This window comes from Miniopterus natalensis, chromosome X (genome assembly GCF_054644295.1).
Source record: "Miniopterus natalensis isolate mMinNat1 chromosome X, mMinNat1.hap1, whole genome shotgun sequence".
Taxonomy (NCBI): domain Eukaryota; kingdom Metazoa; phylum Chordata; class Mammalia; order Chiroptera; family Miniopteridae; genus Miniopterus; species Miniopterus natalensis.
In genome coordinates, this window is record NC_142103.1 from 80,305,536 (window position 1) to 80,330,198 (window position 24,663).

The 24,663-nt window shown below is 37.9% G+C and overlaps 2 protein-coding genes across 6 annotated transcripts in view; one reads left to right on the plus strand and one right to left on the minus strand.

Moving 5' to 3' along the window:
- Positions 1 to 24,663, plus strand: part of CASK (calcium/calmodulin dependent serine protein kinase) — a 372,464-nt gene that overhangs the window by 176,398 nt on the left and 171,403 nt on the right. For all 5 annotated transcript variants that reach the window (XM_087829368.1, XM_087829364.1, XM_087829366.1 and 2 more), the window contains exons 4-5: positions 4,042 to 4,119; positions 10,174 to 10,246. In XM_087829368.1, coding sequence (XP_087685494.1) covers positions 4,042 to 4,119; positions 10,174 to 10,246 — 151 coding nt within the window. The remainder of the gene's footprint in view (positions 1 to 4,041; positions 4,120 to 10,173; positions 10,247 to 24,663) is intronic.
- GPR82 (G protein-coupled receptor 82) lies at positions 18,987 to 20,012 on the minus strand. Its single transcript, XM_087813589.1, has one exon. The coding sequence runs from the start codon at positions 19,995 to 19,997 to the stop codon at positions 18,987 to 18,989; it is 1,011 nt and encodes a 336-aa protein (XP_087669715.1). The 5' UTR covers positions 19,998 to 20,012.

The following is a 24,663-nucleotide window of genomic DNA, read 5'->3' on the forward strand; positions in this document are numbered from 1 at the left end:
ACACAAAACAAGTTTCTACAAGTTCAAGAAGACTGAAATCATATCAAGCATCTTCTCAGACATTTACACCATGGAATACTATACAGCTCTGATAAAGAAGGATCCCTCACCCTATGAGACAGCATGGTGGGTCCTGGAGAATCTTATGCTAAGAGAAATAAGCCAGTCAGAGAAAGAGAAGTGTCACATGATCTTACTCATATGTGGGCTCTAATGAACAAAATAAATCAATGAACAAAATAGATCCTGAGACATAGAAGCATGGAACAGACTGAGGAATCTCAGAGGCAAGGCAGGGGTGGGGAGAGATTAACATAATAACTTACATGCATATATGCGTAATCCATGGACAGACAGTAGTGGGGTGAAGGCTTGGGGGAGGGGTACAGGGTGGAGGGGATCAATGAGGGAAAAGGGGACATTTGTAATACTTTCAACAATAAAAATTTAAAAATAAAAAAGTTTAAATATTCAGGTTTTGCGCGCTTGCAGTAGCCACGGCCATCCTGGCCCCTGACTTGCTGCCAGGTATGATTGGTGGGCAAGCACCTTCCCACATCACTCACACCTTGCTGGGCATGCATTTAAACTGCCTTTGTCCAGTCCCTTCTCCCAACAATCAGCAGGGAACAGACTTAGAGGGTGTTAAATACAGCTTTTTGGCAAAGCTGTAAAGTAGCATGCTTATGTTATTTGGTCTTCCCTCTGCTCCTTCCCTGTTAATTAATAACCAGATTAGTACAACACCGAAACTTTCACAGAGATGACTTACTTTCATACTAACCCCTCACAGAACATGCCTACATATTTAAAAAGTTACACAGGTGTGTGGTTTTTGGCACTCCTGCTTATGAACCATCACATTAAAAAATATGTAATGGCCAAAAGATCCCATTTATAATAGCGACTAAAAATATAAAATGCCTCAGAGGAAAAACCCAATAATTAGTATTTGGAACCAATTTGAAGAAAGTCTTAAAACCGTAACGTAGAGTCAAGAAAGGAACTGGAGAGGCATATCATGTTCATGGATGGGAATATTAGAAAAGTGTTAATTTCCAGAAGTTAATCTATAATTATAGTACCATCTCAGCTAAAATATAAAAAATGTTTAGCCTTTGACAAACTGATTTTAAAGTTCAGCTGGAAGAAAAAAATCATAAGGGAATATTGCCAAAGAATAATAATGAAATGAGACCTATTTTACCAAATATTAAAATATACTATTATTAAAAATGGTACGGTACTAGATACAAGAGTAGACAAGTCAGTGGAAAAGAGTAGAAACCTAAAAATAGCTGTGTGTGTATGTGCATGTGTAGAGATTGCAATTTCAAGTGCTAGTATTTCAGATATGACCAGAAAAAATTGGATTGATCCATGCCAATAATTATAGCACAGTGCAGTAAATAATTTTCAATTATTTCTCACTGACTGGTTTCCTCCCTAGGTTGGCCTCTCTTCCTTCTACCCTGAAGACTCTGTTTCCCTATTCCAGGTCCCTCCAGAAGCCTCCCTCTAGCTCACAGGACAGCTCCCATATTCTTATTGCTTTACGATAGATGCAATCAGTTTAGCTCCCTCCATTGACTATCTTCTCTCTCATCTAAGTTGAATGGTGCTTATCCTCACATTTCACAGATAAGAAGGAAAATGCCTAAACAAAACTATGATTTTTCTTTCAGTGAGGTGTTTTTAGTTCTCATAGATCAGCCAACCAGCATAAACTGCAGCCAGCTTTAAAAATAGTATTTTTTTCTCCCTACAATACAAGAAATGAAAAATATTCAACCTCTCTAGTAATCCAGGAAGTGCAAATTAAAGCAATCTCGAATGACTTTTTTCCCTCCTATATGATGGGCAAAATTAAAAAGAATAGTCATCTTAGTAGAGGCAAGATAGAAGGAAGGACACTTTCACACTCTGTAGTGGCCATATAGATTGCTAGTTTTTCCAATAGTGTGTGTATCACAGGCTTTATTTTATGTGCCCCCCTAACCTAATAACCATAGCAGGTGATCAGGATTGTTCACAAAGTTGCATGGTCATGTTCATCTAGGCTTTATTTCTGATGGAAAATAAACACTGCTATACTTCAGAGTAGACTAGACCATTATAAGAATTATTTTTGCAAAGAATCCTGTTTGACATTCAACAATGTTTATGAGCTGTGAAATGGAAACTAGATGAAATTTGTAAAGCCTTGTATGAATGTGAAAGTATTTTCATTTACATTAGCCCTAGCAGGGTGGTTCAGTTGATTGGAGGGTCGTCCCGTACACCAAAAGGTATGTGGGTTTGATTCCTGGTTAGTGCACTTACCTAGGTTGTGGGTTCAATCCCCAGTCAGGGCACGTAGAGGAGACAACCAGTCTATGTTTCTGTTTCATATTGATGTTTCTCTCTCCCCCCCATTCCTCTCTCTCTCTAAAATCAATAAACATGTTCTCGAGTGAGGATAAAAACTCACACAAAGATTTAAATAATATAATAAAGCATTCATTAAATATTTACTGTGTGGTGGGTATTGGAGGTGAGTATATTGAAAATATGAAATATACTAGTTCTTTAGAACTTTGTGCTATTGTTGAACTCTTGAGCTTGAATATGCGTATTTGGTCCTTGCACACCCAGTAGGTATACCTCCAGATAATGGGAAGAGCATTGAACATAGATAGACAGGGATTTGAATCCTGTCTTTGTCACATACTCGTCTACTCACTTAGACAAATTATTTGAGAATGAGAAGGATACTGACTTCATGGGATAATTGTAAGAATGGAGATATAACAAGGAAGTGCTTCCCATGATGCTTGATGAATGGTAATATTAGTAATGATTATTAGTTATTATTATAACTATTTAGTAGTTATTGGTAATAGTAATGAACAGTTAGTTCCTTTACTTTCCCTTCTAGAATTCTCTGTTTCCTCAGTATAATACCTGCAAAAGATATGTTAGAGCCTGAGCTACTGAATAAATGAATGAATGAGGTACTAGATTTGAAAACACTTTATAAGCCTTAAAGTATGAAAATGTTAACTGACTATTAATATATAAATAATTTCATTAATGTATGTAATGATCTGGCAAAAATTTCATGTATACACATATATATGTTTGTATGTAAGTGCTAAATATTATGATACGGGGTTGTTATAAAATTTAAGCAAAAGAAGGACTTAATGTGGACTTTGGGGGGAAGGTGGAATTGGGAATGGAACCTTGAATTAAGGTAGGTTTTGAATATGAGAAGCAATATATGTAGAAACATGTGGCAAAAAAAGAAAAAGAGAGAAAGAAAATGGTATATTCAGGGAGTAGTGATAGGACTAATGGGCCTAGAGAGTGGGGTATTCGTGAGAAGTCCTTAGACAGGGTAGGTAGAAGAGGCAAGATGTGGCCAAGACAAGAGGCCTTACTGATCTGGTAAGAAATCGAGAACCATTTTAAGTTTGGGGGCAAGGTAAGTGACACTATGTCACCAACACCTCACTGAGTTAGAATATGTTTGTAGCAATTAACTTTGGTAATAGAAGTGTAAATAAAAATAAATTATGGATTAGCCAATTTTTTTTCCTTCCACAGTTATATAGCTTGAATTCCCAATTAGTGATGATAACTATAGCTAAATGTTTTGGAATTCTTCTTGTATTCTTAGAATATTACATGACTTGAGTAGATACAGATTATTTCAGAATTTGATTCAAAAATGTGCCCATAATCCCCCGCATTGCCCGCTTCTGAAACCTCTTGCTGTGATAACCTAAAGAAAATGTATAGTCAGTTTTCCATACCTTATTTGGTGATACCGTTTGCTTGTTCTTCCTGTTTCTTTCCCTGTAGATTTTCAGTGTTGAAATGGTTATAATGTTTTTTACAATTTATGTCCGATTTTCATTGAAAGAAAGGAGATTTAACTAATTTATCACAATCATTAGCTATAAATCAACTAATAGCTTAGTTACAATGTATTCCCTTCCCGTGTTGTTATCCTGGAATTTCCTCTTTTCTTACATTCTTTTTCACATTTCTCTGCAGTATGGATGGAGCGGATCTATGTTTTGAAATCGTAAAACGAGCTGATGCTGGTTTTGTATACAGTGAAGCCGTAGCCAGGTATGTAATTTGTATCAACTCCCCAGAGGTCAAGGTGAATGTAAAATAAAGAAATGAGAAGAGAAAAAAAAACCCGCATAAAGTGGCCTGTTCTTTGAACTGACGAAGAGCATGCTGGTACTCTTTCCTACGGGGAGCAGACCTGGTTCAGGGTACATTAGTGGAACCAAATAGTGACTGGACATGCAAAATACTGAACAATGAATTTATCTATTAATATGAGTTTCCAGTTTCACGTCAGCACTGCTGTCAGTTCCATTTCTGATAACTTTTTTTTCCTTTCAGTATTATTTTGTATTGGTTTCATGTGTACGGCTTAGTGGTTAGACAATCATACACTTTACATAGTGTTCCCCTCGATGTTTCCAGTACCCCAACTGTCACCATATATAGTTATTACAGTATTAGTGACTATATTTCCTATTCTCTACTTACTTCCCCATGACTATTTTGTGACTACCAATTTTCTTAGTCCCTTCACCTCTTTCACCCAGTTTCCCAACCCCCTACCTTCTAATGACTTTTATACAAGGAGGGATTTGATAGCTCAGGAACCATGTAAAATTAAACTTGGGCTTTTTCTTTGTGTGTTTGATTTTTGGTTTTTGGCAGATGTTGCCTCATTAGTTCTTTGATTTGCCTTTTAAGGATAGCAACTTGTTATGTGACCAGTTAATTAGAGGAAAAGCACAGAAGAGTAAAAGAGACAGAAATAAATGCACAATTTTTCTGCTGAATGTATTTGCTTCAGGTGCCAGTGTGTGATCTCCCAGTCAAATGGCGACCATTGTTCTAAGAGGAGAAGTTGTAAAGAACTAGTGGCTCAAAATAAGGAGTAAATATGAAAAAACACAGGAGCCATGCACTGGGCCACTTGCTTATAGACTTAGAGTAATAAGTTTTATGCTTTGGTGACAATCATAGCATAAATACCACTCCAGTGGGTTGCCTTTCTAATACATGCGGTACATACATTAATAGGATACAACATCCCTCCTTAGTCAACAACCATGATATATTGCAGGGCTCAAGTCCATAAACCCATTAGAATTTATTAAAACTTTCTACCATTTAAGAAACAGTTACCACTAAATGATTATAACTTCCTCCCTCCTATCATTCTTTATTTTTCTTTTTATTGTTGAGAGTAATACAGATGTCCCCCATTTCCCCTCCTTACCCCCCTCCACCCATCTTCCCACCTCTCCCCAGGCCCCCACCTGTCCATTGTCTGTGTCCATGGGCTATTCATATATGCTTTAAGTTCTTTGGTTAGTCTCTTCCGGCCCTCCTTCCAGCCTTCCCTCTGAGATCTGTTGGCCTATTCCATGCTTGATGGATGGATAGAGCTGGAAACAACTTAGAACAGTGATTTTCAACCAGTGTGCAGCAAGAATTTTTAAAACATGCAATACCTGACTCTTTAGTCAGGGGCCCTGACCTCTTTCCCTGTAGATTGTCAAATAAAAACAATGACAACAGTGAACACAGTAGCCATCCGGTGTGTAAGAATCAGAATTATACCTATTTTTTGTCAGATCGGCAAAAAATATATTTTTTGATGTGCCACAGAATTTTAGTAATTAGTTTACATGTGCCATGAGATGAAAATGGTTGAAAATCACTTGCTTAGAAGACCACCTAATGCAACTTTGAGCTCAAGAGTGGCTTGACTTTCATTGCTCTGCCTCCTCCTAGCTGAGGAGCAAGGACCCTAGTCTCAGAAGGTGGAGCAGCCATAGCTGTAGCACAAGATAAAGAATATACTTAATTTGGGATAGCTGCTGTTTTGTATAACTGGAGTTAGGGAAAAGAAGCAAGTGAAAATTTATATACATTATAATTACTTCTTTAAACTCCTGACATATTCATGGTAGAACTGAGGCTAAATATCCTCTTTTCTTTTGTGCCATGGTCGTTCAAACACATTCTAGGGTTTTTAATCCCATTTTTCTATTATTTTGAGTTCTTATAACTTTCAGTTTGTGTTCTTTATTATGCTTCAGAATTAAAAAGCATTTTTAATACCAGAAGTAGTCAATGCCATCTTGATTTTTCTTTTGACAATAGTGGTATATTACTTTATTTGACTATATGAAACTCTCAGACTTTTGCAAATTGTTGTTTATATTTATTTCTTCAAGAATTTGAGGCAACTTGCATTTTGTACTTGCCTGTGTTGATATCTTTCAACAGCAGCATCAAGTAGGAAAAACTAAAAATTCTGATTGTTGATTTTATAAAATAGTGAGGTTCGATGGAGGAAGATGACCTTTTCCTTTTTTAACCACATTAACACTGGGTACCTGGCACATATGTTGGCAGGGTTGATGTTAAACCAGTACCACTTTTACTCTGTTCCCACTCATCCATATTGCTTTTCCTTAACTTCAGGCTCGTCCCTGCCACTGGACTGGGTGTCAGGATAGGGAGAATAGTAGTGTATAGAGGTGATGTCATACAGTGAAGTGACTTGCAGTCTCTCCTAATCTCAAGATTTATAGAAAAAGTAGATGTTTATATACATCAAGATGAAAGCCTGTTGGTTTTAAATATATCTTTATTGATTTCAGAGAGAGGAAAGGAGGGGGAGAGAGAGAGAGAGAAACATCAATGATGAGAGTCATTGATCGAGCCCACAACCTGGGCATGTGCCCCAATCGGGAATCGAACCCCGATCGCCTGGATCCTAGGTCGATGCTGAATCGCTGAGCCGCGCCCGACCGGGCGAAAGCCTGTTGGTTTTAAAATCTACCTATGTTTTCTGTTGAAGTGGTGATTTAATAAAAGGAATTTTTCATAATGGTCAAAAAAGAGTAGCTTTAGGACCAGCAAGCGACACCTCAAAAAGAGAGGTTTGACAGAATTTATTAAAAATCCTTCCTAAAAATGACAAAAGAGGGGGGGCAGCCTTAGAAAGTGTTATTAGGTATGTTCCCTATTACAGAGGATCACTGACCATGTAACAAGGGCACATGCGTCCTTCCTTTTGGTTAGAGTGTTAAACCAGATGACTTCTAATTGTTCCTTCTTCTCTGATTCTGTGATTCATTAATGGGAAATTTAGCTTACATCAGTATTCTAGTGAGACCAACTGCAAGACTCTGAGACACCAAGTAATCAAATTGATAATGTTGTTTTTCTCCAACTGGCTGAACTTCAAGAGGAGCAGCAAAGCATGGCTAAAATAAAACTGTTCAGTCCTTACAACCCAATTAGTGATTACCTCTGTTCTTTCAGGGGTGATGAGTTATGGAGTAGGCTAACATACAGGATCAAATTATGAATCATAGTCTTACAAATCAGGGAGATCTTCTTACTTAGTATCAAGCTTTACTAAATAATTATAAGGATACAGGCAAAGGCTCAGCTGAAGCAGAAAGAGATCCAGACCTTTAAGGGCAGCTTCCCGTGTTATTCCTTCCCACATCAGAAATGCACCTCTGGCCCAGAAGAGATGAGGTCTCTACATGAGGTTTGTGGGATTACACATGCAGAAGGGAGCATTTCAATATGAAACCTCTCCATTGTATACCCAGGGGGTTGTATAACTTACATGACATCCTCCAGGAAGCCATCCAAGCCTCAAAGAGCCTGGATTCTCTTTACCACAGGTAATCCTTAATTAAGGGCCTTTCAGAGGTAAGTTCTCTCCTGCCTATCAGAGAGCATTAATCTTTTTACCCGGAGTTGACAAAGAAAGTAGACTGAGTCGCCTCTCTTTTCTTCTTCTCCCACCCCCACCCATGAAATCCCTCCATCCAAAGGAAGTGAGTGGATTGCTGGCCAACCCTTTGCTTCCTCAGAGTTCTCAGCATTCCTGATCCTTAGGGAAGATGGAGACAAACATGTATTGCTGAGCCCCTCTGAAAGTACAGGCCACCATGATGCTGCATGAATTGGAGCTCTTTGATTAAAGTTTTGTCAGGAACTCTCTAGAACATGTGGGTGGATTTTGGTTCTCTCTTTATTCCGCTTGCTTATACACTGTTCCCATGCAGAGCTTGCCCGGGTCATGACTGGGAAGGTGGAGAAAGATCAGTTTAAACCTTTTATGTCTGAGGAGAAAACAATTATACCCCACACATACACACCCCAGAGATTCTGATATGTATGATATTTGGGTCAAATCATTGAATACTCCAATTTTCAGATTTTAAAATACTCATTTAGTGAGGGGTTTTTTTTCATGAGACTTTGAGACAGGAATTTTCTTTAGGCCAAAGATATAAGCGTCTCTGTTAGTACCATATATCCAAAGTAGTCCATAGTGTAGTATAAGCTGTGTTCACATCTGGGTGCACAAATAGGCTGTTTCTAAATCTTTGACTAAATTTAACAATAATAGTGCTATTGTGATAATAATGACTTCACCTTTGTAGCATGGTTTAAAGTTCACAAAGCACTTCCACATTTGTTGCTTCTTCCATTTGAGGGGGTCACAGATCCTCCAAAGCCTGATTTGGACCAGGAAAGGGTCACAACACCAAGTTAAGAACCCCTAACTCAAATAGAAACTTAATTACAGGCTGCACTGACCCAGGCAAAGAGTATGTGAACACAGCTCCTTATGTGCACATTTGCAAAGTAAGAGAAATGGAACATCTAAGGACTGCATGGGCCTAGCTCTCCGCTTAGAGCCCACTTATGAGGAGACAAGAAGTATAGGAACCAAGTCTAGATTTGTGTGTTTTCCTGCCTTTTTTAAAATGGAACCTCCTGATCAACTGTAATGCATGAACTAATGCATATGTTTAATTAGAGGGACATTCCTATGAGTTTGGTAGATAATACCAACCAAAGAGGAACTTGATGGCAAAGTCTATTTTAATTTAAAGCAGCAGTGGGGATTTTTTTTTATTTTTATTTTTTGGTCAAGTCACAAGCGCACACACAAGGTCATTTGTGAGTACTATTAAACTATTTCTTTTTTATTTTAAAGGGCGGGGAATATAAGATCTGGAAAGATAATAAAAATCCAGTAAACACTATACGGTAAATAATGTTGAGTATATAGCATTTCTGTGTCGTGGCTGGTTGAGGAAGATAAAGGGGAAAATAAGAAAGGAGGAGGGATGATAGGAAAACAGAGAAAGAATGAAGGGAGTGAAAATAGAGAGAAGATGGAAAAGACTCAAAAAGAATAGCAGGGTTACAGAAGAACTTCAGGATGGCGGGAGGCGAGTCAGATCCCTGTCTGTGTTCGATGCTCTTCCTGTTACCTGGAGGCACACCTACTGGGTGTGCAAAGACCAAATGCACATATTCAAGCTGAACAGTGCAACAATAGCATAAAGCCCTACAGAACTGGTACATTTCATACTTTCCACATCCTCTTGTCACATCCTGTTGCTAGTGGATCCTGTTACCACTTCTTAAGGACTGTTCTTCCTGCTGCTAACTCCTCCTGGACCCGGTGGGGAGCCTTAGCCGACCCCTGTTCGCCACGTGAGGAGTCTGACTTCCTAGGACTTAGGCCCAGTAAAGCCCTGCTTTGGTCAAGGATGCCCCAATTAAAAACTTGATAATGTTGCAAAAAGAAATTGTAGGCATAAAGAGGTTCTCCCCTCATGTTAAATTCCCCCGTAGAACTAAATGGAAATAAGGCCGAGAGCCAGCCTCTGCTGGCAGGCAAAAGGCTCACAACCCTTTAGTCCTCTGGTCCCTCTAAGCACTCACTGTTCACTTAATAGCAATCCACTGTAACACAGTAGTATTAACTGAGAGTCAGAAAATAGTTAGAGAGTTTTTCATGTTTCAAGCTTGAATTTTTAGTTTGCAAAGCTGTTTCACTTACGAACTATGTGAAATTCTTTTGACTTAGTTATCTTAGAAAATATAGAACACGTGATTTCTTCATAAAGCTCATAGGCTTATGAGTCTGCCAACATTTCATTATTCAGCCTCACAATCCACCAGTCTTCTCTACTCAAGTGAAAAGTGTCCATCGGCAGCGAATATGAAGGTGGGAGTTACCAACTAGGGACAAATGTGTATTAAGTTTCAAAAATAAAAGGTTTTTTACAGTTTTATATTTCTTTTGTTTCTCTACAGTCATTACATGAGACAGATACTGGAAGCTCTACGCTATTGTCATGATAATAACATAATTCACAGGGATGTGAAGGTAAGTCACTTCTTTTTCTTTTGTTTTCTTTTTTAAATAAATCTTCATTGATTTCAGAGAGAGGAAGGGAGAGGGAGAGACAGAAACATCAATGATGAGAGAGAGTCACTGATCGGCTGCCTCCTGCACGCCCCCGACTGGGGATCAAGCCCACAACCCGGGCATGTGCCCTGACTGGGAATCAAACTGCCATCTCCTGGATCCTAGGTCAATGCTCAACCACTGAGCCACGCTGGCCAGGCAAGGTAAGTCACTTTTATTACCAATTTTAACATTTGTGAAGAGAAACTGACTTAAATTTCTGATCATTTCTTTAATATTCTTACCTAACTGCTTTATATTTGTGGAATCACTATACTAATTCTTAAAGCAGCACTTCTTATCATTTGTTTCCTTATTTTTGTTAAAATGTACATGCAGTCTAAAATTCTGTTATTCTTTTACTATCATGTATGTGTGAAAGGAACAAAAAAAAAACCAACAAATAGAAAAAAAGCAAACAATATTCTGTGCTAAGTAATTTTTTTTCCCCTAAATATATCTTTACTGATTTCAGAGAGAGGAAGGGAGAGTGAGAGAGAGAGAAACACCAGTGATGAGAGTCATTGATCGGCTGCCTCCCACACACCCCCTACTGGGGATTGAGCCCGCAACCCTGGCATGTGCCCTGACTGGGAATCGAACCCCGATCTCCTAGATCCTAGGTCAATGCTCAACCGCTGAGCCACGCCCAGCTGGGCATTCTTTGCTAAGTTAATTGAGGGGGAGGGGAATGAGAATTTGGTTTATATAGTAAAAGTTCATCATACACCTATATTTTTGTAACGTTGCAATGTTAAATAGTCAGCATTTTATTTTCTTTGCAGGTAGTTTTTAAAAAATAGTCTGAAATCATAATTATGGATGTAATACAGTGTGTGTACCCTTTGGCATATGGATAGCACCATTACTCAGTCTTTCTGCATGTTTGATCCCAGTAACAGGTTCATGAGACTTGTCAGTCTCTGGCTCCTAACAGTGTCAGGCAGAACATGGAAACATGCAAGAAAGGAGACCAGTGGGCCTTTCTCCTGAACCCCAACCCCTTCCAAGGTGTTGAATCACTAAAAGCCTCTGAGGTCTCTTTGGCCCTCTTGTCCACTTTCAGTGCTCTGCTATTTTGTCATGGGCCTCTCTCTCTAACCCACAGCATCCACAGACGTGGTATTCTTCTTCCCTCAAGACATATTATCAAAGGCCTGGTTTCTTCCATGTATTTAATGGTTAAGAAAATCAAGTAGAGTTAAATTTTCTACAATGTTTGGGAAATTTTAACTGAAACTCTTGTGTTAAAAGCTGAGGAAAAGCATAAGCAATTCCAAAACAATCTAGTAGCATGTTATAATAGCAAATGAAAACTCATTGGAGAAATGTACAAAATACACATTAGTGTAAAATTAGTTGTGAAATATCTCCTTTATGCTTTTCAAATGTGGTGATAGGAAGATGGTACTGTTATTATCAACAGGCAATGCCCTTCGGTTATACAAAGAGCATGAGAAGTGTGGGAGGATAGAGGGGGGAGAGTCTCCACGGTGGTAGCCCTGTTATTCTTTTGCATTTAATTAATATCAGAAAGTGTGTATATACAAAGTAGGATATATCTCTTTGTGTATATATAAAACATATACAAGACAAAAATGACCATTTGAAAACTTAAATGGGTAAAACAGATTCTCTGTTCACATAAATAGCATTGTGTTAAAAATGCCTTTGCTCAAGAGGCAATTTTATTTTGAATTCTGTTCTTGAAAGCTAATTATATCAACATCATATAATAGATAATGATTGACAACATACTCTACTGTAATACTTTCATCAATATAGTCAGCTTTTGATTCGCCATGGCATTTGATATCATGACAACCTAAAACTAAATAAAATCCCAAAGTAGTTATATTTGGCTTCACCTTCTCATTTACATTCTGATTGATTTATTCAAATATTTGGGCACATACTTCATGCAGAATACTGCACTTGGAGCCCTAAAGCTATTAGGGTCTTACTAAATCTATTACTTTCTGCTGTAGATCAACACAAACCAAAACTCAGTGACTTCAAACCAAAACTCAGTGACGTCATTCTTTTGCTCACAGTTATGCAGTTTGGACAGAGCTTGATGGGGCCTCCTCGATTCTGTTTCACAGGCTGTTGGCTGGGGCAGCACAGCTAGTATCCATGAAGGCTTTGCTCACTTTTCTGGCATCTCAGCTGAAGTGACTAGAACAGCTGGGAGCTGGCTGGTCCCACTTCGTAGTCTCTCATTCACGACATCTCTCCCTCTTTCTCTCTCTCTCTGGGCCTGCTTCATAGTCTCTCATTCACAGCATATCTCTCTCTCTCTCTCTACCTCCAAAAGAGCAAAAATGGAAGTTGCCAGGCCCCTTGAAGCCTTGGCCCAAAATTGGCATGGTGTCTTGTCCTACCTTCTATTAGTCAAAAAGTCACAAGGCTAGCCTGGATTCAAGAGGAGGAAAACAGACTGCACTTTTGGTCACAGGAGCAGCATATATACACAAGGATAGGAAAACTTGTCTGTGGCCATCTTCACAGACAGGCAAAACAAATAATTATTGTCCAAGGTAGAAGGTGGGAAATATCATTAAAAGATAAAGTCAGAGAAGCTTCATGGAGGAGGTCACATTTGAGCCTGGTCTTGAGTCATGGGGTAGTTACACGGAGACAAGAGACATTTCCAGCAAAAGGATCAGTGTGTGCAAAGGCTCAAGATTAACATTGGGTTTTATTAAGTTAGTTTATTATCTCAAGGTACGTACCAAATAATTTTGAGGAAGCACCCAAAAACATTCTTAGGAAGGGAAGAGCAAAGTAATTCTCAAACTACAAAGAACATATTAATGATATTCTCTATGTTTGGGTTCCTGAAATTTATACATTGTGCATGGGTAAATGGAATACTCACATTTAGCTACTTGGTAATTTTGAATTTGGGTGTATTTTTCTTAAGACATTCATCCAGAAAATACGTATTGAGTGCCTACTGTGTGTCAGACACTATTCTAGGAACTGGAGCTACATAGTGAATAAAACAGAAGATAATCACTGCCCCCATGCGCTGACTTCTAGTTCAGGGAGACGGACACTAGTCCATGAGCATAAATAAGTCAGCTACATAGTAGGTTAGAAGGTGGAAAGGGCTGCAGAAAAAATAGAGTAGCCAAAGGAATAGGGCCTGCTAGAGAAAGAGCTACAGTTTAAATAGGGTGATCAAAGCAAGCCACATTGAGAAGATGACATCTGAGTAAGGACTCCAAGGAGAAGAGACAGTGGGCTAACTGATACGGAAGGAAGCGTGTCCTCGCTAAAAGGAAAAGCCACTGCGAAGGCACTACCGTGGGAGCATAATTGGCCTGTGGAGGTTAGGGGCACTGACCCTACCCACTCCCCAGCACAGTCAAAAATCCAGGTATGACTTGACTCTACAGTTAGCCCTTTGCATCCATGGATTCAACCAACCATGGATTGAAAACAAATTTTTGATCCACAGTTGGGAAACCCCAGTTGGAAATACAAACTGTTTCAATTGTTGGCGAAACCCTTGGATACAGAAGGGCCTACTGTACTTATTTTAAAAAATTCTGTAAGCAGACCGGCGCCGTTCAAACCTGTGTTGTTCAAGGGTCAAGTGTACATTCCTTTGTTGATACTACATTGAATAGGGCCTCAGGGGTGGAAGCAAGGAAACAGGAGCCCAACCGGAGTGGTAGCACTGGAGGTGGTAAAGAAATAGACTCCAGGTATATTTTGAAGGTTGTGTCAACAGGATCTGCTAATATAATGTTGGTAACTTAGCCTAAAGTAGTTGTATTCAGGACCTTGTTATAGGGGTTTTCCAACGTAGTGGTCATTATAAAACTTTAATAACAGAACATTTCACATGGCTAATAATTTAAAATTTCATTTGATATGTTAATGTTTTTGCTAATAAAACAGCCTATTAGCTTTTCTTCACATTCAGATATATAGTCAATGACTTGAATGTATGTAGATTTCATTTGTATGTAGATTTTGGTTTTTTTGTAGTTAAAGTTTTTATTGAAGTTTTCTTTCCTTGTACTTAGTAAGGAAAATAGAAGAGCAATGTTTCATTCCTTTTAGAAAATTTAGATTATTTAATCACCTGTTATATCTAGCCAAGATTATTCTCAGTCTCTCCCTCCTTCCTTCTCCCTCTCCCTCCCCATCTTCCCACTCTCTCTCCTCCTGTCTCTCTCTCTCCCCCTTCTTATAACTCTTGGCATTGATCTGAAAGCATTAGGTTTACCAAAGATCCTAGCATTATTTTGATTAATAATGTTTTTTTCTTTACTCAGTTGGCATTTCTTTTTGAAATCATCATAACTGAGTAAAAATTTTTGTTATATCAAGTTAAATTTGAGTTTATGATGCCGCATGACCTGTAGTGGAAATGGCTTGCTGTTGGAGAAGCAATTTCACATAAAACTGGGGGGGAAAGGACCCCTACAGGCATTCATTAACACATGCGTGAAAATTCCTATATTTTTTCTGTCACCTCTTTTATTCAACTCCTTTTCTTGTGAAAGGATGTGAACACTTTCATTATGTTTCAATGTTTTTCTCTTTCCTTCCTCTCACCCCTAAATTAAAAGTGCTTTAGAATGAAATGGTACAGTTGTCAAAGTAAATGCAGCTCCTGGCTCCTTGCCGTGCCTGCATTGGTTCTGTTAAGCACGTAGCATTGGTGGGGTTCTTTGGTCTCTCCTAACTCCTGGAAACAGCCTCTCAGTGCATCACCGGGGTGTGGGGAGGCAAGAAATCCTCACACCTTTCTGTGGCTTTGACCTACTGATGCACAATTTTAATAACTAAAGTTGAAGTTCAGCAGCTTCTCTAAATGCAGACTGCTACACACAATCGCTGTCTATTCTGAGTGGGGCCTGTGTCCAGGAGGTTTGGGGACTCAGTTTTTAATTCTCAGAACTGTGCAAAAACCCCAATCACACAGACACAGCCAGAAGCCTCCGCCCAGCATTTCTTCATACGCTTCCCTTAAATGGTTTTCCTCGCTAACCCATGCACACGCCTGGCTGCTCTCTGGTCCCCTTCTCGTCTCAGTTCTCCTTTCACCTGCTCCTGCCAGACTTTCTTATAGATGGGCGTTCATCATATCGTACTGGTTGCCATGGCATTGTGGATTTCTTATAGTAGCTCTTCCTCTATTGCTCTCAGTTGTTGACGTTTCTTTTACATCCCTTACCACAGCTCCCAAAAGTCCCCGCCCGGTATCATAAAAAAGCACTCTGGGTAATCATCTGCATTTCCTTTTGGAAGGTTGTTGAGCATAATATGCATGTTCAGTTTGAATGTGGGGCTTTAATAATTGTACTTTGGAAAGCCTCATGAATTATAAAATCATCTTAAATTTACCTTGTATTTCTTTTTTTAAAAATTATCTTTATTGTTGAAAGTATTACAGATGTCTCCCGTTTTTCCCCATTGAGCCCCTCCACCCCGCCCCACCCCCAGGCCTTCTCCACACTATTGTCTGTGTCCATGGGTTGTGCAGATATGCGTATACATTCTTTGGTTAATCTCTCCCCACCCCCGCCTAACTGTTATGCTTCTCTTCTCCTACCCCAGCCTTCAAAACCAGTCAACTCCTTGATTTCTAAAGAAAAGAAGGACTGTTTCTTTTGCTTATCAAATGTGAATCCTTTCGCATGCTGCTCCTTCTGAGCCAGGGGCAGCAAGCATGTATGATACAGCCGAAGCGAGTTTTCCTCAGTGTCTAACCTTTCTGGCTGTAGGAACTCCTCCCTCTAATATCAGTTCAGTTTGACTTTGGAGGCGATCTGAGGAAGGTCCACAGCATTAGGCTGCATGATTGAAGTGCTTGGCATATGGCCAGTGTCCCTCTGTGCTCCCCTTGTGGTTTGCCAAGCAAGATCTCCTTTTAGCTTATCTTCCCACATTTGTCATAACATCTCCCACCCTGCAGCCTGCAGGCCCAAGGATAGGCCACGGGGGTCCTTACCAAATCAGAATGGGATGGGCATTTTTCCTTCTACCCAGGGAGTAGAAACTCGCTTCCAGCTTGAGTATTCTATCTTAAATTTACTTGTCTAGTCTTAATGGTTTGTGTTCCTGATTCATAGTTTGAAAGTTTGCCTTAATGGGAGGTATGTCTATGGAAAGGATAAAAGGGGAAATAAACATTTGTCATGGCCTGTTTTAAGACAAAATCTTGTTGCCCTAAATCAAAATGTGGGGTTTCTGAAATTGTTCGACTGTAACTCACAGGCACATTAAAAACACTATTTTTCTCAAATGCACACTTTAAAGTTAGGGTAAGTTTAGAAAGTGATTATTTCATATAAAATATTTGCCAATTCTTCAGTTACACAAAAAATTCAACGTGATTTGCAATCACCTGTTTAGGAAAGCATCTGTGGTGTAAAGGTAAACATGGTGAATTTAATATGCTCAGTACAGAGAATTAAATAGGGGTTTTCTGTCCAAATGAGCAACTTAAAGAGAAATAGCATAACTATTTGTGCCTGTTTTAAATGTAGGGAACTGTTTTGTCAATATCTTTTATGTTTTCTTTAAAGTAGTAGCAATGTAAAGTGACTTTTTAAAATAATGATTTGTAGAAGATATATATATTTCAAATCCTAAGTGCAGTGAGATTTAATACAGTGTAGCTTATGTTAAATGAAAACTATTGAAAATCTCAGCTCTTCTTAATCTAATGAGTTTTGGTGTGAAAACTTGTATAAGAATAAAACTCCTGGTGTAACTGTGAAGAGCTGTGTGTCTCAGGAACTGTCCTGGTCAGCTTTGCACTACTCTTTGATTATGTCTATAAGTTACTAGCTTGGACACCTCTGTTTACAGCCAGCACTCAGGGAGTCACCTGCAATTCCCACGTCTGCCTTTGTCTCTGCAAATTAATCGGCCAGAAATCAGATTGCTACTATAAAAGAATAGACGTAAACATTCAAAGCCAGCATGTGTTTTTTTCAGCCTTTTCTCTCAACATTTTCTTCTCTCAATTAAGCATTGAAGTAAAAAAGGAGAAAAAAATTACTGTTTATTTTCTATGCTTTTTAAATTAAAAGTATGCAGATGTGTTGGGAAAAGCTCTAGTGATATTGATCACATGGCCCTTGGGGACTCTGTACAGCAAATTGTTTCTACATTTTTTAATTCAGGAACAAAACTTGCTGTAAGTTTAAAGTCTTGGAAGTGCTGTGTGAACTTACTTGAAACTTCTTTCTGAGCAGTGAAGAAATTACTATGTAGAGAATAAATGAGTCTTTAAGCAGTCACTAAGTAACAGGTTGAAATTAATGTATATTCAACTTCATTTTTATTCAACTTTTTGTTTGGTTCTTATCTGAACAGAGAATGCAAGTACCATGGGAGTAGAAATAGAAAACACACTACAGCTCCAAAGGTGCTTATGATCTCTTTGGGAAGATAAAACATAGATTTTTAAAAAATAATTATTATAACATATATAATACAGAATATAGTCACCATCATTTGACTTGCTGACAAGATTACATGGAAGAAAGAAATGACCGTTAAGAAATGCTTAGTCTTTAAATATTTACTTACACATTGGAGAAAATTTGGGCAACTTACTTAACTGTGCACTTTAGTTTTTCATCAGCAAATTGACATACTTTAGGGTTGTGATAATTAAAATAATAAACGTAAAGCATATAAGAAGAATGCCTGGCACATAGCAAGTGGTTAGTAAAGGTAGCTACTCATTAATGGTAACATCATCTGATTTAATAATAGTACCTATGAATTGTGTAGTATTTTTCTATTCTGCAAAGGAAGAAATCAATACTTAAAGCGGGTAGGTTGCCTACAGCTGTCCAGCTAAATAAGAAATGGAGCTAAGAATGAACCCAGGGACTCCAGACACCAGTCTCTCAACAGTGATGCTGTTACACTGCCTTATCACTCATTCATTCATTTCACAAATTAATTGAACATATCTACGTGCCAGGACTGTTTGTCATTAATAACAACATTATTTCTATTAAATGCAGAGGAAATACAAAAAATGTGATGGAGATTGACATATAATGATGTTGTATTCCCTTTTTATTTTAACAAAGCCTAATCCAAATATTTAAGCGTATTTATAAATAACAACTGCTTAATAAATACTAAAATCAACGAATACTACTTCTTGTAACGTGAGCCAGATGATACCAAATAAATAATGTGTTTTAATACCTTGGATTCTTACACTATATCATTCATACATTTAGATAGGACTTAAGTGAAGAAATTTCATACTCACTTTTTTCTTTTACTCATTTTTAAAGTTACCAGTGAAACACTATCCATAGAGGGGCCCTTGTATTCAAGCTACTAGAAAGCAGAAAAGTCGTACACCGTTTGCATCTTGAAATGCATAACACAGTCATGAAATGCTGTGTTATGAACAGAAGCATCCACAGTTGAGTTTAAGTAGAAAATGGCCTGTTGATTTCATTTGCAGTAGGATCCTTTCAATATGCTTACTTTGGCCTCTGAAAGTCTCTGTCATCTCAACCTTCAGTATAAATTAAACCAAAGAGGTTTTCTCGGTGCCTGTTACCAACCAAGTGATGACCTGTTGATCATGCAGTTTCATGTTCCCAATAGAGTCATATGAACACTTTTCTCTTTGGTGGTGTTTTCCATTCAGAAGTCAACCACAGGGTTGCATACGTGTTGAATCAGATTTTGAAAAGAGATTATATATTGTCTTCTTGAACGTTTTATCTAAAAAAAGAAATATAATGGGGTCTGTGCTACTTCTGGCTGATGCAAGACAGGTGAGGATGTTTTTTATTTCTATCAAATAATTCAGTTGTTTACAGTTATCTGTTTGGTGTAGAACATAAAAAATGGGCTTAAAAATGCTATATGGGAGGAAACAAACTATCAAGAGAATCTGGATGACCAGAAGATGCCTTCTCACAGAAGTGTAAGTTAAATCTTTCTCCAAAATGGATGTACAGGTCCTTATTTTTCTCAGATGGCTGACAAAAGAGTAGTATGATGTTAGCACGACTAAAAATGAAAATCCGATAAATGTGGTTCCGATGAGGCCTGCAACCTGAGAAATCATGGCCCCTAGTTCCATCTTCCGGTTGTAGCACAGGATCTCTTCTCCTTCCGCAGCCTCTACGGCTGAGTAGTATATGATAACTGGAATAATTATGCCTAGTACAACTCCCCATATGTAAACACATAGTTTTTTAGCGAAGTTGGGCTGGCGGAATTTTTTCAGTAAATGGCCATAAAATATTTTCTCGTAGCACGAAGTGGTCTCTTGCGTAGAGTCCTTTTTCATTAAGGTGGCATAGCGGCTTATGGCAATCCAACTTAAAATTAAGAGGCTGACAAACATGCTTACGTGCATGGATAGCGTTCCCAAAAAATTCACCACCCTGCATTGTGTTGATCGATACTCCCATTGAAAACCTCTCAGGAAATAGGTACCCATGAAAGGCATGGCACTGCACACAAGTAAGTTTGCAGTCACAAGATGTGCTAGGTAGATGTGAGTTGATGTTTTCTTACCTATTTTTGTTAAAAATACCCATTGAGAGAGAAAATTTCCAAAGAGGCCAATGATACAAAGGAAGATATAAATGATTGGTAAAGCCATGGAAGAGATCATGGATGGTCGAATACATGTCGAGTTGTTACTCATTTATATCAGATTTTCTTGAATTTTGTCGCAAGAGCTAGAACAGAATTGCAGATATTATTTTAAACTTTTATTCCCCTTATACCGTCTTCCACCTGCACCCATCCCTCTGCCCCCCGCCATATTTAATATTAAAATTATAGAAGGTGAATGGTGGTTTTATGTTTTAAAAAGCATTGGATAAAATAGTAACATAAATATATTGGATGGAAAGAGAAAGTATAGGTGCCTTCTCACCTTTTCTGATCACAGTTGTCCAGTTGAAATAAAAGCAAAAAAGTTGATTGTTGTGGAAAGTGCCTCTGTCTAAAAAACAAAATTTGATACAAATAGTTAAATACCTGAGTTTTATCACTTTATACTGGAGGAATTTATAGTCCTTATATTGATTGTAAAGCAATTTGTAAAAAAACAATTGATTTTTGCCTAGAAAGGTAATTTTAAAAATTTTAAGGCGCATTCAAGCAATACATACTGGCCAAAGGAAAGTATTGCAAAAGCATTTTGTGGGCACATTAATAGAGAGAAGACTGATCTTTAATTATCATCTTAATTGTACACAAATACTTTTCAAAATGGTGTCTTTTCATGGGTAGGTTAAAGCACTTCTCCATAATCTAATACTATCAGAAGAGTCTCTTTTCATAATTCCACATAAACAAATACTCAGACAAGGGTCTGAATTGAACAGAAAGAAAGTGTAGTAACTAAGGATAAACACCAAAATCCCAGGGTCTTTACCAAAGGTCATCAGAAATTTCTTATCTCAAATATTTAATGCTAAGCTGTTATACTTAAATGAAAAGTTTAATTTCAAATTCTATGTCAAAACTGTAGTTGCTGTGCTTGTTGGTTAGAGCGCCCTCATGTGTCTTTGTGTGTCATTGAGTATCTTGGGTTTTCAAAGAATATGATGTTTCTTAGAAGCTGTTTTAATCATAGCATAAATGCAGGTGTTATTTTTGCTTTTTTATGTCTTATTTTTAAATCTTTCTTCAAAGAGTACACATGAAGGGTTGAAGAGTCACATACAAATTGTCATTCTTATTTTTTCCATATCCTCATTTCTTTGGGTCAGATAAGGATCATGAGCTCTATTCAGAATGAGCGACGTTTCTTTGTGTTTTTCACCATAACTTTCTAGGCACCACATTCTTCGTTCTTTTGTAATCTAGGATGGGGGTTCTCAGTCTTATTTTTATAACCATATTCTCTCTTTTGATAAACATAATCCTTACCATACACTGCCTTCTGAGATTCTTATACGCCTCCCAGCCCCTCAGGGCTATTTTGTTCTCTATCCCTCTTTAGAATCATGGTTATATTTTTGCCTCTTGGATTACAGAAATAGTATATTTGAAAAAAAACCCTTTATAATTTTGAAATGAAATAATACCCACCTAAAGACTTGAAAGCTTGAGGGCTGTGCAGTGTCTTTAGGTTATTATACTGAGACACTTAATTAATGTCTACCAATGTCTTTGTCTTTTATTTTGTTTACTTGCAATTTTTATTTAGAGAATAGTCCATGTGCTTCACAGTTAGTGTATCTGAATCCACTGCCACCTGGCAAATTGGAATCTGGTTGCAGTTAGTGTATAAAACAGTGGCTTGTTGTAATTGTATAAAACCTAAACAGTAACAAATCGGTCGATTCGAAAGCGAAATAAGCCAGTTTATTTCTTAAGAAAAATTTATCTAATCAAAGTAGTTTTTATTTTCCATAAGGAATAGAGCTTGCTTTTATGATGATAGTAAAGAAAAACACTAACCCCCTGCCTTGTGTAGATAATACATTATATACTAAAATCTGTACACATAATAGTGTTTCTGTATTAATAGGTAGTATTTCTTTTTTTAAGTAGACCACCTCATACAGCATCTGATATCTCATATTACTCATTACCATTGCCTTGCTTTTCTGTTTCACGCTAGCATATGCTTCAGAACAGAAGGAAGGTGTAAACAACTTTCACAGAATCTAGCATTATGAGACGGACGACACTGAGACTCTAGAACTTCAGTGTAACAAATGACAACTAGTTCACATCTTTAGCTTCCCAAACATCAAACTTGTATATACTGTGTACCTCTCCTTTAAAAATAAAGTTTGATTATAAAACTACTGGATAATCATTTTCTAAACTTTGGAAAATACTGTTGAGCTTAAGAAATCAAATGAAAATCACATCTTATATATACAGAATTGCTCTCCAGAAAGTGTCTACAAGTCTGCATTCCCCTCGGTATAGTGTCTGTCTTGAGTCAGGTACACAGTGTCTCTCTGCTAATCGGACAAATGAAAAAAGTTCTACAACTCTAACTTTAGTTACTAATGATTACATAATTAATATGCTGACTACCTTTCTTGATGATCCGTCTTCAAAATTTAAACATTTTAGATTTGTTAGAATTTTTACAGAGTTAACTTCTAAGTTAAAAGTAAGTGATCCGTCTTACCTGTAAAGTAATTTATGCAAACCAAGGCTCTGTTGTTCAGGGTGGTGATGCTAAACTTCAGACTTAAAGTTCTCTGGTCATCACTCTTTCAGTATCCTTCAGTTTTTGTCAGTATGAAGAGATTCTTGCATGATACCGACGACAGTGGTAAAAAAAAAAAAGGAATTAAAGCAGTTGTCGAAATTCAATAGTTGTAGTAAATGTAGCAACTACCTTCCCCTCACAAAAAAAAACCTAATATCTCTATTTCTGTAGCAAGAGGAAGTTGGTGGACCATATATATACCGTGCTTCCATGTGATTATTTTATGACCCACTTACACGTCAGCTGGCTTTATTAGCATGCTTGATTGAAGTTCAAAGGTTTAATCCCCATGGGTAGTTAGTTTTATACAACACAGTGGTAGAGGGAACCATTCCATATTGACCCAAGAAAATATTGGTACAAACTTACCTGTAAAATCATCTGTGGATGGCTTATTTGCAATTCATCTTTACCAAGAATAAAGGGAAACAAAACTCAAAGTTTTCTTACTGAGAGAAGCTCACTAGAATCAAATATCGTAGTGCTAGAATAGAATTTCATGATCACCTATGGATATAAGCCCTTCTTTTTCAAGATAAAGAAGTGAGGCCTATCGTAGCACACTGTAAGCACAGACCGCACCCAGGGGTTTGGGTCCCAGCTTGGTTACTGAGAACCAGCTCATTCAACTTTGAATTGCCCTGTGCTGCCTCCATTCAGATTTAAAGTTGGTTTGGAGCAGCTCATAATGGATTTGGGGAATCCTAGAAAGTGTTAGAATCTGAAGACCAAATATGCCTTGCAAAAAATGAATAGTTATATTATGCTATAAAGAATTGTGAAGCTAGTTTTATGTATAGAATTGTTTCACCAGCCTGAACTAGTAACTAAGTGAAAGCTAAGTGTATACAGCTGGGGAACCACACCTGCAACACACACTACCCTTTCTTGGGAAGTTAAACCAGTGAAAGTCTGAGAATGGGAACACAAGTCTAGTTTCATGAAGCCTGAGTACCTTATCAGTAAGTCCTCATTTAAAATTAATAGAAGTACTTGGCCATTTCTCAACCCCCAATGCTTACCTTTTTTCATGTTGATTGAATAAATCCTCCCTAGTGTTTGCTAATATTTCTCTCTAAACCTAAGTGAGAACCACCTTAGTGTGTGAGTTTTGTTTGCTGCTGTTTATCTTTGCAATGGTTGCCATCGTTTAAGAACAGTGACTCAACCAGGGTTACATGGCCATCGATGGCAGAGTAATTTGGCCTCTGGAATTTGTGTCATTATTTTTAAAAATATGTTTTTATTGATTTTTAGAGAGAGAGGAAGGGAGAGGGATAGACAGATAGAAATATCAACGAGACAAACCTCATCACTGCAGTGCCTTTAACAACAACAGCAAAAAAAGCCCAGCCGGTCATGGCTCAGCGGTTAAGCATCAGCCTAGGATGCAGGAGGTCACAGTTCAATTCTGGGTCAGGGCACATGCCCGGGTTTCGGGCTCGATCCCCAGCAGGGGCTGTGCAGGAGGCAGCCAATCCATGCCTCTCATTGTTTGTTTCTCTCTCTCCCTCTCCCTTCCTCTCTCTGAAATCAATAAAGATATATTTCAACATCTTTATTGATTTCAGAGAGAGGAAGGGGGAGAGAGAGAAAGAGTTGAAACATCAATGATAAGAAAGTTTTTCTATCTTTGAAAACTTCAGACTTCATGAAGCTAATTTTATCCCATCAATATCAGTTTAAATTCTTTATGATTTAAGTGATTTTGAGTTCCCTAATTGAAATATAAGGAAATTTTCATTTCTGTTTATCTAAGACACTAGGAAATGCTGCAATTGGTAGAAAAGCTTAGATGTCAGACAATACTAGAAAAACAAAAATATAACTCATCAGGCAAGCATTTTAAGAATTACAAGTTCTCTGCAAAAGTGGCCCCTTGGACTCTTCACATTCAGGTCACCAATAGTTTTCTTTCTTTCTCGTACATTTTCCCATCCGTCTTCTCTTCAGAGTTCTGCTTTTATTATCCAAGTTCAAACGCTCTTGCCTAACATTTCTAATTACTTCCTATATCATCTGCCAAATACTGGCCTTCTAAGTGTTCTACTCTGACCCTTATGATTTACTCCTTGAGGTGTTAGAGTAGTTCCCCAAAATATAAGTCCTGCCTTATGCTAAGTTT

Bases quoted from the DNA above. Each gene is read 5' to 3' on its own strand.
- GPR82 (XM_087813589.1), bottom strand. From the start codon at position 19,997: ATGAGTAACAACTCGACATGTATTCGACCATCCATGATCTCTTCCATG.